This window comes from Hippoglossus stenolepis, chromosome 23 (genome assembly GCF_022539355.2).
Source record: "Hippoglossus stenolepis isolate QCI-W04-F060 chromosome 23, HSTE1.2, whole genome shotgun sequence".
Taxonomy (NCBI): Eukaryota; Metazoa; Chordata; class Actinopteri; order Pleuronectiformes; family Pleuronectidae; genus Hippoglossus; species Hippoglossus stenolepis.
In genome coordinates this window covers 15,035,735-15,053,646 of record NC_061505.1, presented here as the reverse complement: position 1 = coordinate 15,053,646, position 17,912 = coordinate 15,035,735, and the positions used below count along the sequence as shown (strand labels likewise).

Genomic DNA, 17,912 nt, shown 5'->3' with positions numbered 1-17,912 from the left:
TGACTGAAAAGCTTTCAAAGGATTATTTAATTTTTTACAGGTTTGAATGTATGGGTTCTCCTTTCATGAAGATTGATTTTTTTTTATTTTGCTCCAGCATCTTTACTTGGTCTGACACCAGGCGAGCGGTGCATTGATTGATATCAGCCAACATTATGTGATGCCTCTGATTATGTCTCATTATGTATATATACACCACAGGAATGAACCAGCCCACATTACCATGCTGGCCCCCTTCCTGCAGTATCTGTACTGTGAACCCCAGCAGCAGCCCCAGCACGCCCTCCTCCGACACAGTCTCCTGCGGGTGCTGCTGCCCGTACATCCAGGAGCTGCATCGGTCCTCCAGGCGAAGGACGAGGAGAAGCCCTGCGCGGTGTCCGACAGCCTGCTGCACCTCCTCTGCCAGCTGGTTCCACGTATGCAGGTGACGCAGTGATGGTGGAATCGGGTGCTTTCAGTCAGTGATTCACGAGAGTCAGCATCAGCAACTGCCTCAAATGATTTGTTTGTTGAAGTAAAGCGATAAGCGAAAAAGTTTCCTCTTTCCACATCACCTGTTACTGTGTCTACAGAACATTTACTGAATTCAACATTTAACGTAGTTTTAAACAATTGCACCGGCCTCATTAATAACAATGCATTCTGTCTTTTACTTTTTTTCACAAAACACTGGTGCTTTTTAATGATATTTTTGGGGATTTGTATTTTTCACTTCAGGTATTCACTTGATAAAAAAGAAAATCCAAAGAAAAACAGCAGAGTTTTTTTTTTTTAAGGAAAAAACATTATACTTCAAAATCCTGCGAGAAATAACAATTTGTATTTTGTAGAAACAAAAAATGAAATCTGCTCAGTTCTTCTGAATTAACAAAATAATCTGCTGCAGCAAAGACCAAATCCTTTACTGTTCTCAATGCTTGGACAAAGATGGGTAAAGCTAATAAATCTCCAATAAATATAATGGCGACTGAACATTGGTTTTGAACCTCCTCCTTCTTCCTCTGAATCTTTTCCTTTGCCTCCCCTGACAACAGTTTTATTATTTATTTGTTTTATCCATGTAGTTTCCACAGTTACTCCAGTTGTTTCACAGTCTCTGCTATCTGGGGAAAGCTCGTGATACCTACCAGGGGAAACAAAAGCACTATCATCTTCCTGTTTTGGTTGAGCAACAGCAGATGCACTTCTTTTGTGCTGTAAATTGAGCCGTCAGAATCCCAGAGAGATTTCGCACCTGGCGGCAGAAAGCATCGCACAGTGAAAGTGACGTTTATAGGGAACCGATTTAAACGCTAATGGTGTCATTATTATTATTATTTTTTTTTTTTATGTAAAAGACCTAGTCTATCACCACTTAAAAGCACTCATGTGTAGGCTTTTCAAAATCTCCAAATTTGGTGACTCCCAGTGGAAGTTTCAAAAAATCATCTCAAAATACAGCAGTATGATTTTCTCCAAACAAATCGTATGCCATTAAAATATATTTTAGTTTTAAGAATTCCCCAAAAAACTAAATGTCAAGTGAAGAGAACCTTTTTGTGGAATTATTGGCCAAAATAAATCTTCATTCCTGGTTTTGTCTCATCTGGTTAAGGAGGTGTTGGTGTTCTCTCTGTGCTGACAGGTAAACAGCGTGGAGGCGGTGCTGGAGCTGTGTGGATTCATCAACGCTCTGCTTCAGGTTCTCCTTCGGGCCCCGGAGGAGCAGTGGAGGACTGAGAGAGCCCGGCTGCTTCTGCAGCTGCTGTGTGCCTGTCAGCGCTGCCTCGGGTTAAACAGAGACTGCCGGCCGCTTCTCAAGTTGCTGCTGCAGCTCCTGCCCGCCTGCCAACAGGTGACATTCCAACGATCATTTTCATAATCCAGAATTTTTGATAATTTGTTGGACCCAGCGATAAATATCACGGTCTCACCTGGTAGTGTGTTCAGTATGAGTACCGTCACTGTCTGAAGCTTCATTGTAATGTGTAGGAGCTGCCAGTGGACGAGCTGATGATGGGTGTGGCCCTGCTCCTGCTCGAGGCCCCTGCAGCTCAGCAGACCAGCCTGCTCACTCTGGGTAAAACTGTCTTCAGCTAAATGAATGTGTGTCTTTGAGCAGCGAAGGATGAGACATCTAATCACCGCACAGAGGATTATAATACTCACAGAAATGAGTTTGAAATTGTACAATATTATCACAGCAATAACATTTTTTATCTTTGATAATGTCAGTCCCGAGCTAACCAGCAGAATTATAGCATTCGTGTTAGAAATGTATCTACCAAGAGAGGGCTAACTGGGTAACGGTGGCTCAGGTGATAGAGCGGGTTGTCCATGAACTAGAAGTAGGGCAGTTTGATCCCTGTCTTCCCTTCTCCACGTTCCAAAGTGTCCTTGGGCAAGATAGTAAACCCCAAATTGCCCTTGACGGCTGTGCCGGCAGTGCACGAGTGATGTATGATAGAGAAAGTGCTGCACATAGATGCTCTGAATGAATGTGTGTGTGAATGAGTGGATGGCAAAACTTTGAGCGGTCATCAAGACTAGAAAAGTACCATATAAATACAGATTTACTTTACAATCTAATTTACTCATATTGACCTATGGGATTTGTTCTTGATGTCTTGTCAGCGCTGAGTTTGGCTCCTGAGCAGGCTGAGCCGTCGCCCTGGTTGAGTCCGGTCCTGGTTCTTCCTGTGCTGCAGCTGCTGTCCTGTTCAGAGCTCACTGAGCCTCTGGCTGACCGGAGGACACACAAACTCAACCACAGCCTGGCACACAGCCTGCTCCGCAGCGTCAGCAAGCAGACAAATAAACCCCGACAGGTAACGCTGAGCAGTTGTCATTGGTTACAGACACACGGGTTTTTGTCTCTGGGTGAAAACTCATTTTTCGTCACAGTCCAGCCTCTCATGCAGTTACCCAGGATCAGGTGCAGTCAGTTCCAACAAATCAATCACAGGATATGTGGGGCAAATTTGAATTATGGCTTTAAATGAAACGGTATGAGAAAAGGCAGACAGTGAAAGAATACGGAGGAAAGGTAGAAGACGTTGCTAGTTTTTGCTGTCGACAGAGGACTCGTGTTTCTGTCCTGTTTCCAAACTGTTGTTTCTGAAACACTTTTTATCGTATTTGTTTAAATCCTCTTCACGTCCTCACTTTAGATGGAAATAACTCCAAATACATGTACCTGCTTTCATTCAGATTTTTCATTTTCATTTACGATCCAAGATACGGGAGGTTGAAGTGTAGAATTGTACTTATTTGCATCAAGGAAAGTTCAAATGTTACTCTTTCATCCTCGTCCTCTTCTCCTCAGCCTTGTGCACCATTGGCCCTTCCTCTCAGCTCCTGGTACAGTGAGCTCAGCGTGGCCCTCTCCATACTGCGTAAAGTTGCAGATGACCCAGCCCCGGCCACTGAATGGCTGCTGTCCGTCCGCTCGGCCGTGTCGTCCAGCCAGCGCCTGCCCTGCTCTCTCACCCTCGTTGTGACCTATCTCATCATCACGGGCCAGGAAGACGTCTGCCAGCTGGCTTTGGACGCAAGCCAGGCCTTCGCTGCAGCCGACCCCTGCCAGGTAGCTAATCCACACGGCTCAGTTCATTACGAGGCGACATCTCAACTTAAAGCTGTTCTCTTGAGCTTTTAAACAGACTGAACATTTGAACAAGGTACTTTAAAAAAAACGAAAATACACCTCAAAACAAAACAAATGAGTAATGTCCTGCTTTTCTCGCCTTTTTTAAAAAATTCATCAAGCATGAACCCAAATACTTGAGTCATCTGAATATGTAAAAGTTGGTGATATGTGTTGGGACAGATCGGATTGTTTGTATGGGTGATTGTGCTTAGGGAAGCAAAAGCAGAGAAGTGAAAAAGACGTTACAGTGCACGTCAATTAAAAATCGTTGTTCATCGTACTGCTGCAGACAATACAGCCAAATTGTGATGGTTTTCTCTGAGACTTGGAAATCGAAAATAAATGAGAAGAATACTGTTATTATTAAGTAATATACAAAGGTAAAAATATAAGCTATATTAAGGTATGAACGGGAAATATATACACACATTATCAATTATAATAATTTAATAATAGCTATTTTTTGCTGTGGTTGATGGAGGTTCATGAAATCTGTGCAGCCCCTGAGACTTTTTTCCACTGCTGGATTCTTCAGCTATTTCAGTGACAGATAGTGAATTATTACTTCTAGCTCTCGCTTGTAAGTGACATGTGGAAACACTCCCCGATATCACCTCAAGACCTAAGGAAGGAAAAATCCTTCACAGACCTCTCTTTGAATAAGAGAGTGACTTACAGAACTGCCACGCTAACCACCCATGGTCAGTTCTAGACAACCATCAAGAAACAAACACTTACATTACGCATAATTTGTCGTTATTGTCTAGATCAGCAAGAAAGAGACATCATACAATCAGTAATATGTACTTAAAGGTGCAGTAGGTTAAAAGGTTGGGTTGAAACATATCTGTTCGACAGAAGTTGTTTTTAATTCACACAACCTCAATGAAAAGCTGCACTTTCTGCAGATTTTTGACATTAAGTTCAGTTTTATTAAAGGGAAATACTGTAATTATTAGAATCAATTTGCAGTGTATCTAACGTGATAAGTGTTAGTTACACACTGCTTATTTTATTGGTATCTTAGCAGGTAGCCAGATACCTGCTAAGATACCAATAACCAAGGTTTTTAAACCACCTAAAATAAGGTGTTAAACTCCTTCACCATTGCTAGTAGAGGAGTTTGCCTCTGCCCCCCCCTCGCCTCGCTGTCTTGCCAAATTAATGCGTTCACCCGGGTGTCGAGTTTTCATCACTGCTGATCGGAGCCGATAAAACCCCATGTCCGCTGCGTAGTCATTGAACCCGAGAGTGATTGATGATTGAATCTATTCCCATTGCCGACATAAGCCAGATGTTATCAGGTGTTAGTGGGTTTTTTGACCAGTGGAAAAGGGGATCAAGGTAGCAAGCAAAATATACAGATTAACTTAGTAACAGAGCGCATAGGGATTCATTAAACTAGGTCTGTATCCAGTCATTAATTTGTTACACCCCTTATGCTTTGAGGGTCACAGGGAGCAGACTGGAGCCAATCCCAGCTATGCAAGACATTGGAGTATCACCGGATATCACCGGCCTGACACATTTTTGAACACTTCCGTGTACTGGCAATTTTGGAGCAGCTAATTAACCTGCATGTCTCCGGACTGTGGAAGGAATCCAGCATACCCGGAGAAAACTCCACATAGAAAAACCATGGAATCTGTTGTTAGACGACAGTACCAACCACTGGGCCGCCCTGATATGTGCTTAACTTGTGCTTCTTTATTCCTCATGTGAGCAATAATCCTACTAACAACTGGACACATAACAGACAATTGGAAACAATAAAACAAATAAATGACGGAACTAAGACACGAAACGGCCAATATGGCTGCCGCTGATGAGGTCTGTTGAATCCGCTGCCCGTGACAGCATTAAGCAAACTGGACGGTATAATTTCTCTAAAAGAAGAATCAACAAATGCACTATGTGGGGTTGTCCACTGACCAGCAAGTCGGTGGTTCGATCCCTGGCTCCTCCACTCCACATGCTGAAGTGTCCTTGGGCAAGATACTCTGTTCTATCACAGTGTAAATGATGTTTGATGGAAAAGCAGAGCCTAGAGAAATGTTAGCGCTGTATGTATGTGTATGTTTGAGTAGGTTCGTTTGACTTGTAGTGTAAAGTGTTACGAATGGTCACTGAGACAAGGAAAGCTCTTAATAAAATTCTACTTCCACAGCTGTAGTCACAAGTTCCGTTGCTCTGATTGGTTGTCAGTCTGTTCTACGACAGTTGATAACACTCCTTTTGAATTTGGAAATTAACCGAGAGATTCCAGACGTTTGTGAATTGGTCGCGAATGCGAATGTGTCTGGTGAGGTTATAGCAGAGGTGGAAAAGGCAACAAAAATAGTAGACATACAGGAATCAGAAGGGAAAGTAGGGAGAAAAAGGTGACCTGGTGGCTCAGAATGGATAAAATCTCATTTTAAATCTTTGAGTTTGGTTTCACTTAAAATATGTAGATATTCTTACATTCCTTGGACATAATTTGCTGTTGATATTAACTTTAAAATTCAGCCCTCACCTGCCTTCAGCTGCTGGATGTTCAGCAGTCGTATAAAGAGGGAGAGAGAGAGAGAGAAAGAGAGAGAAAGGTTTAAACTGACAGACTACCCTGTGGCCCTGTGGGACTGTAAATGGAGTCACTAGCTCCAGAAGATGATGTGAAATATCACATGGTGTTATGGGCTTCTCATTACTCGGGCTTGTTAGACGCCTCAGAATATTCCCCCCGCTGGTCTAATTGCTCCCAGAGTGCCTCTTTGTGCAGTCGTTTAATGTGTTGGTAGAAGGTTATTGGCATATTTGAATCCATTGAATTTCCCTCCTCACGGTATCGCATCCCCACACATCTGCCTGCTGGCAACCACAAGCACTCGAAGCACCTCTGCAGTGTCTCTTTGTTACAGGAGATGGTGCCAGTAACAAAACGAATCGAACTTCAAGAACAATATATTCTTAAATCTTTATTATGATGTGTTTAGAAAATCATTTCATTGATTTAGGATCGGTAGCATACCTCTCAGGGATTCAACTTGATGAAAATCCCCAGTTTCCTTCCTCTCTGCCCCTCCCTCTGCCTCTCGAGCCGTGCAGGTGAAGTGGTTGCTATGCAACAGACAAGATGCAGGGCAGCAGTAAGTGCATTTTGTTAATTTAAGGCTGTTGCACTGCGGAGATGTTTGCTGCATGTTTCCAAGGACCCTGACTAGTTTCTTTTTTGACCCCCAGCACTAAAGGGAATTATGTAGTGTTAACCCTGCGTTGCTCCTCATTCCAACTTGTATCTGTAAGGATTTCATTGACCAGAGTGCTTGTGAGTGGAAATGAGCGGGGTGCTCAGCAGACCATGACCGAGGGTCAGACCATCAGGGAAAAGGGAGGTGGGAGAGCCCATAACCTGGGGTGGTAAATCTCTATGCCTTGATGCAGTCTCCACAGCTCAACCTGCTGGTCTCTGTGCATATACGTGTGTGTGTGTGTGTGTGTGTGTGTGTGTGTGTGTGTGTGTGTGTGTGTGTGTGTGTGTGTGTGTGTGTGTGTGTGTGTGTGTGTGTGTGTGTGTGCACACGTGCATCAGTAAATATTATTCTCTTTATTATTTAAACTGCTAATTAATGCAAAATGTTATTTCTATGGTCCTGGTAAATGTGGTTAGGTTGAATTTAGGGGTTCGGCATGAGTTGGTCAAAGCTAAGGTTCTAGGGAACAGGTTTTGGTTAGACTGGCCACAGTAAAGGAAGTCAATGCAGTGAAAAGGATTGTAAATACAACACTGGCATATTATCCTCCCCATAAACGAAGGAAACATTTGGCCATATACACATCCAGCAGACACAGAGCAATATTAACATTCATTTCATGTTGTAAGTCTCTGATGAATATTAAGTCTTGTATTTTCATTTTTGCCCTTGTTTAGTCTCCACCGACTCCTGCTAAATGCTCCATGGGTTCACGCTTGTTGCTCACCTTTTTCTGACTGTTGTCTGGTGCAGAGCAGTAGCGGACATTGGCTTTCTCAGCGGCCCGTGACTGTACTGACCACACAATCCTAAACAATGAGCTTTAAGAGGCTGTAAAGCTCCACTGAGCCAAAGAGTTGTTTGGTATTTCTCTGTGGGCATCATCACTTTGAATCATTCCACAATGTGGCTTTGAAACACCTTCAACACCTTCTCTCAGGAAAATATAGTGAGTATTTTTTTAATGCAGTAAATAAGAAACTGATAAATGATCAACCTTGATCTAAGACCAGAAACTGAAAATGAATTAACAAAAATTTTAAATGAGTAAGGGAAGAAAATGAAGTGCCAGTAAAACACAGGTTAAAGGAAAAGTCAGTTTTAGAATCCCTTCAACTCCAGTACAAAGGATCTTTTTTTTTGGGGGGGGGGTATTGAAAATTAAGATGGCAACCTTGCCTCTCGTCTTGTGTCGACTGTAATTGGCTCCAGTTCCCATCGCAACACTAATAGATGGATATAATTGATGGATGGAAGACGCTGGTTTACAAATGTAGCACATTTGGATTTAGGAGGCTCCTGGAGAATCCTATCCCCGGGTTTCATTTTGATGTTTCCTTTGTCTGAACAAGTGGGTTTGTGTGTGCAGGTCCCCTCCCTCATCCCTGTTCTGTTGTTCAAACTGGGGAAGGACAAGAATCCAAACGTGGCCCATGCTGTGCTCAACTGCCTGCCAAACCTCGGGACTCATAAGGTACTGAGCACCTCTGGCCTTTACAATGAAGATGACATGGCACGAAACATAAACCACCGCACGTCCACATCTCTTTCATCTCCGCACACCACCATTATTCAATTCCTGCATCCTCTTTGAAGATTCTGATTCTTATTAGAGTGTAATTCGCATTCTGAAAACAAAACAAAAGAATCCTTGTATGTGCAGATGTGAGGATATGCAGAAATCTTTGGGTAATCGTATCCACTAACGCACACCATGTGCTTGAATGTTCCAGCTCTGTGTCCCCATGGTGCTGCAGACTCTCCACATGCTGGCCAGCGCCCCCAAGCTGAGAGCGGTGGCAATGCGCCTCATGGCTGCTCTCTGGAAGAAACAGGTCTGTGATAGTAAATGGTCTCTGCAATCATTATATTCATATATTTAGACCATCTTTCTTTTTCCTGCCTAGTCTTACTGAACACCTGTATTCCTCCCTGTAAGGACCGAGTTTACCCGGAGCTGCAGCGTCTGCTGGGTCAGCAGGACAGCAGGGTGGTGGTGGGGAGGGACGCCCAGTGGGAGCAGATCCTGGCCAGGGCTGCCTGCCTCAGGGACATCTGCAGAGAGAGGTGGAACACGCACACACGCATGCACACACATGGAGTGACATGGTGAAGTGGTGCTTCCATGGCATGAGGGTCTAGTGCAGGGGTCACTAATAGGCGGACCGATTTGGACGCAGACCCTGTCCTTACCGAACCCAAACCTATGACAGATAAATCATTGGGAATTTAAAAATTTCGAGAAATTGTTTCTACTATAACTGGAGCAGGCTTTCTAGTCTTGACGACACTGGTTTAGCGGCCCAGAAAACTCACAGGCCGATTGCATACGTTGTCAATCATCTGTGTGACGTCACTCAGCCAATCAAATCTGTGAAATCCAATTTCCGACCGTGCGTGTGTATCTCCCCGAAAAAGGGGAGAGGCAGAGGAGGAAGGATGGCCAGAGTTAAGTGAGACAGAGAACAGTGAGGAAAGCCACTTCACATTGTCTGATCCATAAAGAAAAACATACACGGTGAACACAGTTTTTTTTTAATCAAGACTGGAAAGACTCTTCCGTGTGTATTCCTGCCACGTTTAATCAAAAACACTCACGATCCGAGACCATGGCGATTGTTAAAAGCAGCAATGTGAAACAATACTACGCCGTTCCAGCCCAGATTTAAAATCCTGGCAGGACAAACTAAAACTCACTGAACAAGAAAAGTGGCGGTTGGACATAAGAGGAAAAGAAAGGAAGAGGAAAGAAGCAATTAAAGCTGTTCAGTTGTTAGGATGTGTTGAAATTATTATAAAAAAATGGTGAAAAGTGAAAATTAGTTAACAAATAAGATGAAATGGGGAAACTTAATTTACCCTTTTTATTTGTTTTTTTTCTCAAATTAAGCACTTTATTTTAATTTGCACATTTTTATCCTTTTTGCTGTGTATTTAATTTTTTACGTGACATGAGAAAATAGCTTCTTGACACACGGACGTTGATACATCTAATATTTTAATATATATTGCACTGAATCATAAGGTTAGTTAGACATTATGATACACTTTCTCTATCTGGACCTCTTCATTTTAATTGAATACCACTGATCTGTGTGTGTGTGTGTGTGTGCTTCTGTTAGGCCGTACCAGCATGGAGGTGACATGTTGGCTGCTATTACGCAAACTCTGAACCAGTGCACCAGACCAGACATGGCAACCCCAGCTGCTCTCGCCCTGCAAGGACTACAGGAGCTGTGCCGGGCAGAGGTCGGACACACACAACACACACACAACACACACATTGTATTTGTATAGCACCATATAAAACAAAAGGCAATTCAGAGTGCTTTACAGAAATATAGAACATTAAAAAGGTATTAAACTTGCACTTAAAAGACAATAAAAGCAAAAGTAATAACAAGAAAATAAATGGCTGGAGATTATGATTGTAATTTATTGGTAAGCCACAAAGAATACATTTTAAAGCCCTGATTGAAATGAGCAGACAGTCTCTGCATGTTTTCAGGAAGCTCGTTCCACTGGTGGGGAAACTAAAAGCTGCTTCGTCTTACTTGGTTTTTATTTGTCCATTCAGCTTCTATAGAATGGTTCTCCAGACTGTGTGTGTGTGTGTGTGTGTGTTTGTCCTGTTAGTTGTGTTGCACTTGTACAGGACAACGTGTTCCTTTTATCCTACTTTAAATTAGGTTTGTGTTTTCAAACTCCACACACTGTTTCAATAAGCTGATCCAACCCTAGTTGAGATTTTACCAGTACATAGCATTATTAGCTGCATTCCACAGAGTTTAACAAGGTTTCTTTTCCAGGTCGTGGACATCATCTCAACATGGAGGCGTCTGGGGCCAGAGCTCAGCTGTGAATCCCGTCCACTGGTGGTCAGAGCTGTAGCTGAGCTTCTGGCTCTGGTTCCCCAGCTCCCTGTTAAATCAGAAGAGTATGAGGTATCTGATCTCTTACATTAAAAGTTTATTTTTCTCTAATGATTGTTTAATGCACGTTCAGAGCTTTTGTTTTTTTTGCGTTTGTGTCTTTTTGTATGTGTGGGCTTCCACAAGGCGGTAATCCATAATTAATGTAGTTCCGTCTTTTTCTTCACGTTAATTGACATATAGAAAAGTGACGTCCATAGCTTTCTCAAGAACTGTTTCATCTAAAACACTCTACTCGACACTATATTCCAGTTACACCCTGACAACTGGATAAGTGGCTGTTGAGAAAATGTGAATAGTTGGATATCAGACTTTTCTGTTAGCCAAGATTAGAAGATGAGACTAAGAAAGCTACAGTTGACTTAAACACTCTTTTTTTATCTGTTTTCTCTTCCTCAGAAACTGAAAGAGGAGGTGGTCAGCTTTCTGTGGAACTATGCTGTGAGCAAGGTCTGTGTACTGAAGATATCTGGTGTGTGTCTCCGTGTGTGTGTGTGTGTGTGTGTGTGTGTGTGTGTGTGTGTGTGTGTGTGTGTGTGTGTGTGTGTGTGTGTGTGTGTGTGTGTGTGTGTGTGTGTGTGTGTGTGTGAGATAGAGGAAGTGTTCTGAGGTAGAATATTTTTGCTGATTTATGCCATTTTGCAAAACTTTGTTATCAACTTTAACTCCACATATTGTGTCTCTTATTTTGACGGTTACAAAAATGCCGATGCTCGAAGCGAAATTGAAAAAATCTGGCAAATTGAAACAAAATGGTAAACATGTCCACAGGTTTAGCAAAGGCAAAGACTTTCTTAAAGCTGCACTAATCATTGTTTTTATATTAACACTGGGTCAGATGACATGATGATTTAGATCCTGTTGCTCAAGGAGACATACCCACTCTCTGTGTGTGTGTGTGTGTTTGTTTGTAACAGGATCCAGAGGTGGCCAGCTGTGGCTACAAGGCTTTGGCACATTTCCCTGAAGTGGCTCACACAATAACTCTCCTCCCTGAGGCAGTAAGAACCACCGCCCCCTATCTCTTGAGTCTATTAATCAAGATTCGCCTGTAAATTATATTTCTGCAAATATGGATCGCCTGCTTTACTGTCCTAGAATTACATGCAAAGCATTGTGTGGCAATTTATGTATAAACTGATTATCATATTATATATTATAGTGCCAGGTTCAAAAATCCAAAAGACGTTTTACAATAAATTATCAAAATGTCCAACTTTGAAAAAAGAAATTGAAATCGTAGAAAGAAATTTTTCCGATATTAAGTTTTTGTCTTTTTCTGCTTACAGCCATGTTAGTCCTAACATATGGGAGGAAGAGTGGGAAGAGATAGCTGCTTTACAAAAAACAACAACATATGATTACAATACATCCAAATAAACAAATACTGCAAAAAGTGGATGAAAACTGCATATTTAACAGTCAATAATGTGAATGTGAGTTTGTTTGGCTTTAAAACACCCGCTCGATGCTTCAATAAGCTAAAGTTAAGTAATAGATTATGAGTAAATTAGCAGTAGATTCATAGTAAATGTAGATATTTCTCTGTTTTAAGCTTGTTTTGACAAAGTCTTGTTGTGTGTGCTGCTCCTCTGTCTCCTGTGAAGGCCAGGCCAGCTACAAAGCTCCCTGAAAAAGAGGAGGATGAAAAAGGGGAGGAGAAAGAGGAGGAGGAGGAGGAGGAGGAGGATCTCTCCATCCCAGGATCCTCTTATGTGAAACTGATGGCTCTCACTCCTGTGTCTGTTCTCCCAGGTGAACAACACTGAAACTGTGCTCCAAGATACTTCATACATTAACGCACCTTTCCATTATGTTAAAAATAGTTTCTTCTAATCAATGTTGTAAATGTTGTTATTTCGTTTTCAGCTGATCACTGCATCTATTGCACTTCTGTCTGTCCTGGGAGAGGGATCCCTCACATGTGTCTCTCTGAGGTTTCCCCTGTTAATAGGGTTTTATTGGTAGTTTTTCCTGCCTCTTGCTGAGGGTTAGGGACAAAGGATTTTGCCCAGTTTTAAGCCCTATGAGACAATGTTCTGTAAATATGGGCTATACAAATACAATTTGATAGATTGATTTGTTGAGAAATCATGCGCCTTGATGATTCCATAGTGTTTCCTGCTATGCCCGGCACCCCATCAAACACAATTGCAGCTTATGATGGGAAGCCAGTGAGGGATTGTGTGAATATTTGCTGTTCTGTACCATTGCCATTTTTCTTTTTACCTTACAATTCTCGGAAGTTGACTGACGGCACTACAGATTTACTTCAAATGTTTAACTCCTGCATACAGATATTTATCTTGATGCGCTTTTTCTTCGCAGCCTTTGAGCTCTTCTTGACATCCCTGGTGAAGCAGGAGATGGGCAAGATGCCACGGGGGGTGTACTTCTCCGCCCTGAGGGGGGGGAACCTGCGTTCGGACCAGGGTAAAACAGTGGCTGGGATCCCCGCGTTCATGCTGAAGTCCTACGAGAAAAACAAGCAGCCTGGGCTGAAGCCTGGACTAGCAGGTGATTCAATCCGTCTGCTCTACCTGTGTGAAGCCTAATGTGTGACATCTTTCAGTGGAGATGAGGAGCAGTGTTGATTCTCCTGTGTGTATGTCGGGTTATGTGTTCATGTTTGTTGCTCTGTTTTTGCAAAATGAACTCTCTCCTCTGTGTTTAAGCCTCTCGTCCATATGCAAATTGACTTTTAAATCACTATATCTGAGATTTTTTTACAAACGCCTCCCAAAGTGCAGATTTTACCTTCCACATGCCCACTTTTGCTTTGTGGATATCATAGTACGTTGGGCCGTGCGCCAGAAAGATCTTGGATAAGTTGATGAAACAGATGTCAAATAACGATAAGCAAAGATATAAGTAAAAAAAATATGAGCTGCCATTATTTTGGTTTTGAAGTGAATACCATCAAAGGAGAATAAGCTGAGTGAGAATGCTCTCAATGCTCTTCTCTGGTATTTGATGAATGGTTGATGTAAACTTTATTGCCACCTACTGGCCCATCAAGTATTTATAGTCTTATTTGGTTTCTTGCCTGGATGGAGATATTTTGTGACACCAAGGTCAAGGTTTTTTTTACCTCAAGAGTATTTGACAGGAAACTGATGTCCAGATGATGTTATTATTCTATTTAATGAAACATGTATCTCTATCGGTCGTAGACTAGACACGTTGGCTGATAAGTAACAAGTATTGGTACTGAAACAACCTATGAACAACTGCTGATCTTTTAGAATCAGCAGTGCCACTATCTAGTTTGTCCACCAGAGAGCACTGACATTTATTTTTTATTGATTATCAGCCATTATCTGAATTGTATCAGTGTTGGTATATTGCACATTGGTTGCACAGATTCCACATTTGATGAATTGATGTTTTGTTTACGCATCAAGTACAATATTAATGGCAGATGTCTGTGTTTATGTAAATGGTCTGTATTTATAGAGATCTTTTCTAGTCTTGATGACTACCACAGTTTTGCCATTCACACACACACATTCATACGGTGCATCTATATGCAGCACTTTCTTTATGGTACATCAATCACTACACTGCCGCCACAGCTGTCAGGGGCAATTTGGGGTTCAGTATCCAGGCCAAGGCCCGCGGAATGGGGGAGACGGGGATCAAACAGCCGACCTTATGGTTATTGGACGACCCACTCTACCTCCTCGGCCATTACCTCATAACCACAGCCACTATGACAGCTAATCCTTTATTCCACCTCATTTTGTGTTTTGCCTTTTGCATGTACCTAAATGAAATTGTGTTCATAAATTTGTGTTTATTTTTTTACACAAAAAAAATACTAGACAGGTAATGTGTTCACTTCACTTGATGGCGCAACAGAGTTTAACTTGAAGTTGTAGTTTGTAACTACGGTATAGCCCACCCTGATTCTGTGTGTGTGTGTGTGTGTGTGTGTGTGTGTGTGTGTGTGTGTGTGTGTGTGTGTGTGTGTGTGTGTGTGTGTGTGTGTGTGTGTGTGTGTGTGTGTGTGTGTGTGTGTGTGTGTTGCAGCTGGACTGCTGCTCAGTTATGAGCTGCCCGTGCAGACGGACCGCGCCGGCAAACCCATTGATCGCTTCCTTATCAGCCGCTGCCGCAGCTACCAGCAGACCCTGACAGCCCTCATCCACGAGGTACACACAGCAGGAACCTGTCCTTCCTCTGCCTCCCACACCTGGAAAAAATGACAACTCAAACTTCATTCTACCTCATTTTGGCGTGTAGGTGAACATCCAGCCGTCTGAGTGGCACAGATCCCTCCTGTTACCCCAGGCCTGGAGGGGTTTCATGAGCCGGGCGTTCCATGCTGTCTTACAGGTTTGTGCTTCTGCCAGCTGACAGACTGATTACACATCAGAACTGACTGGAGAGGAAACGTTCTCCGGGCACTGTTAATTAGAGGTGTATTAAACAGACGACTGGAAAATGAGTGTTATAAGAACTGGCTCCATAATTGAAGATCCAGTAAAGTTGTGCCATCAAATCGTGAAATGATCATTTAAACAGACCCAGAATAGAGAATATTTAAATAACCATTATGATTCAAATGTCATTTTAGCTTTTTTCAACACTGTACCAAACTAAGGATGGCAAAGGCCAAACAGAGGATATACAGTGGGAGCTGCAGACTTTTCCACACATTTTGTGGTTTCAGTTTTCATTTCAGTTTAGTTTTTTGCAGCCATGAAGAAAAAAAAATTTGAAATTGTTTTTTAACACATCATGCACCTGGAAAATGGAGGTGATATTTATATTTGATTAAATGATTTCATGACACACTGTTGTGTAACAGTTTTTCTTTGCATCACTTTTACTGTAACCTTTAATTTCACATAACTCCAAAGCAGAAACATTCAATTAGATTCTGTTTTACTTGTTTCCAGTCATGTTTTGAACTATTATACTGTAATTTTAAAGTTTGCCTGCAGTGTTGAGTTTGAAAAATCTATTGCTAAAGAAAACAATGTATTGTTTTCTGTGGTTTTGGGTTGTGTTTGTGCTCAGGGTCGACGTGCTGACATGGAGATACAACAGAAACTAGGCAAAGAGAATCCAGAGGAGCTGCAGTACAAACAGCACTGTGCCTGGCTGTGGTGAGAATCACTCACACAGACAAACTGCTACACACACACACGCTTACGCACAGACACACAAATACAGTTTAAAGCTAGAGGGACTTCAGAAAAGTTGTTAATGTAACATGTAATAACATAATGTAATGCAATAGCTACCACAATTATTAATTATGCGGCTGCATAACATCTTGGACACATCATTTAATTAGCAGTGCACATTAATAAAATATTAATTATTAGTTTAACTGATTTCTTGTGCATGTTAGCAAAGGTTAAGTCATTTCTGTTGACTAATCACACGCAGCCACAATTTTATGGTTAGCTAGTATCTGTACTGTTTGATCCTCTTAGAAAAAGTTATCTCCAAGATGCTCAGTATACTTTTTAAAATAAATAAATATAATGCAATATATCAAATGAGTGTATTAAATGTATTTCAAGTGTACATATGTAGGTAAATAAGAGAAAATAATAGGCATTTATGCTAAAACAAAACAGAATAAAATAGAAGTATTAAAAGGAATCTAACACAGTCAGGTAGAAAATCCAGAGGATGGCACACTGTGCATCTGTTACAATGTTTCAAATTAAAATGAATGAATGAACTGTAAATTTGTGAGAAACAAGTACACAGCATCTCGTTCTTTTTTTATTATGAATGTTGGGAATGGAAATAACTTATGTGGTCTTAAACTTGAATTTGACAATGAAATAGAAAGTGCAGGTTCAAAGAATACAATTTGATGTTGAGATTCATAGCATCAGTACAAAATATAAAATCTATAAATATACTATACTACTATATCAATTGAACTCACTGGCCTTAGCCTTCAAATTTGTCAAAGTAGGTCAGACATCTTTGAAGAACAAAGCACTTGCTGTGCTCAGCCGAGTGATGGATGCACCTGTCTGAGATGAAGTGTGTGTGTGTGTGTGTGTGGGTGTGCGTGCGACTTTGAACACATTCTGCTCTTCATACATAAGTACATTAGCAGAACATCCTGTCCTTACAGTCAAATGACTGTTTCTCTCTTTGTCTTGTTTCCTCTTCTCCTCTTCTCCTCTTCGTCCCTGTCAGGGCCAGAGATCAGCTGACAGACGTCATCAAAGTCGCTACAAAGTGAGTTCTCTTGCTTGTGATCACTGCTATTTTAGATCCACCGAAATGTACTGTAATGTAGAACCTGAGGCGCAGTGGGAAGTTAAATCAGAAATTTTGGCACTTGGCACAGGTCTTCTCCCACATAGCAAAATCGTTGTGGCCCAGATCTGGCCCACATAACACATGGAATGATGGCACTGGGGGTCCTCTTCTGTTTACCACATCTGGGCCACATGTAAGCCATAGCATACTGTATGTCAACCAAAGTATTGGTATATTATTTAGTCACCATTTACCACATGGGCCACTTGGGTTCCCATCCAGATTACACTTTGCCGAGAGCACTGCACGTTTTGCACATTTGTTTTGGGGCATTTGCTATTTTACAAGCGGGTCTCTTCAGGCCAGAACCGCTGCATCATTGTCTGAAGTGGCTCACATCCGTATGCTGTCTGTACTGAGTGTCAAAACTAACAGTGGGACACGTGCTGTGTGTTCTTCAGGGACAGTCCTGTGGTTCAGGGAAACTCCATCCTGGCGTTGAGCGGCCTGGCCGCTGTCCTCGCCAAGTATGAGAGCAACCTTCCTGTCGACAGCGACGGCAGCCTCGGGGTGAGCGACTCAGCATTTTACTTTTATGGTATCTCTGTCATTGTAAAACCACCAAATGTGAAGTTGTCATCAGGTGGGGAGGGGTGTTCACTGGTGAGTTTGTTTTGTTGAAATTAATAAGTTTTTTCATTTTACTTGTGTTGAATTTAAAATCTATTTCATATTAAAATAGCCAATTATTATTATTAACAAAAGAACAAGTATTATTAAATAATTTAAGGATTATGACCTTTGGTGCAGCCAGCCACCAGGGGGTGATCAAGATGGTTTGGCTTCACTTTTGGAAGCTGCCATGTCCTCAATCTA

General features: G+C 41.9%; 1 protein-coding gene across 1 annotated transcript in view; it reads left to right on the top strand.

The window, feature by feature from the left end:
- Positions 1–17,912, top strand: part of focad (focadhesin) — a 45,053-nt gene that overhangs the window by 14,629 nt on the left and 12,512 nt on the right. Inside the window, exons 7-25 of the mRNA XM_035148184.2 lie at positions 202–427; positions 1,628–1,837; positions 1,975–2,062; positions 2,617–2,810; positions 3,308–3,568; positions 8,234–8,338; positions 8,598–8,699; positions 8,804–8,931; positions 9,987–10,113; positions 10,674–10,808; positions 11,196–11,246; positions 11,714–11,797; positions 12,404–12,551; positions 13,125–13,313; positions 14,829–14,950; positions 15,042–15,134; positions 15,822–15,910; positions 16,971–17,012; positions 17,498–17,606. Of these exons, the coding sequence (XP_035004075.2) occupies positions 202–427; positions 1,628–1,837; positions 1,975–2,062; positions 2,617–2,810; positions 3,308–3,568; positions 8,234–8,338; positions 8,598–8,699; positions 8,804–8,931; positions 9,987–10,113; positions 10,674–10,808; positions 11,196–11,246; positions 11,714–11,797; positions 12,404–12,551; positions 13,125–13,313; positions 14,829–14,950; positions 15,042–15,134; positions 15,822–15,910; positions 16,971–17,012; positions 17,498–17,606 (2,503 nt within the window). The remainder of the gene's footprint in view (positions 1–201; positions 428–1,627; positions 1,838–1,974; positions 2,063–2,616; positions 2,811–3,307; positions 3,569–8,233; positions 8,339–8,597; positions 8,700–8,803; positions 8,932–9,986; positions 10,114–10,673; positions 10,809–11,195; positions 11,247–11,713; positions 11,798–12,403; positions 12,552–13,124; positions 13,314–14,828; positions 14,951–15,041; positions 15,135–15,821; positions 15,911–16,970; positions 17,013–17,497; positions 17,607–17,912) is intronic.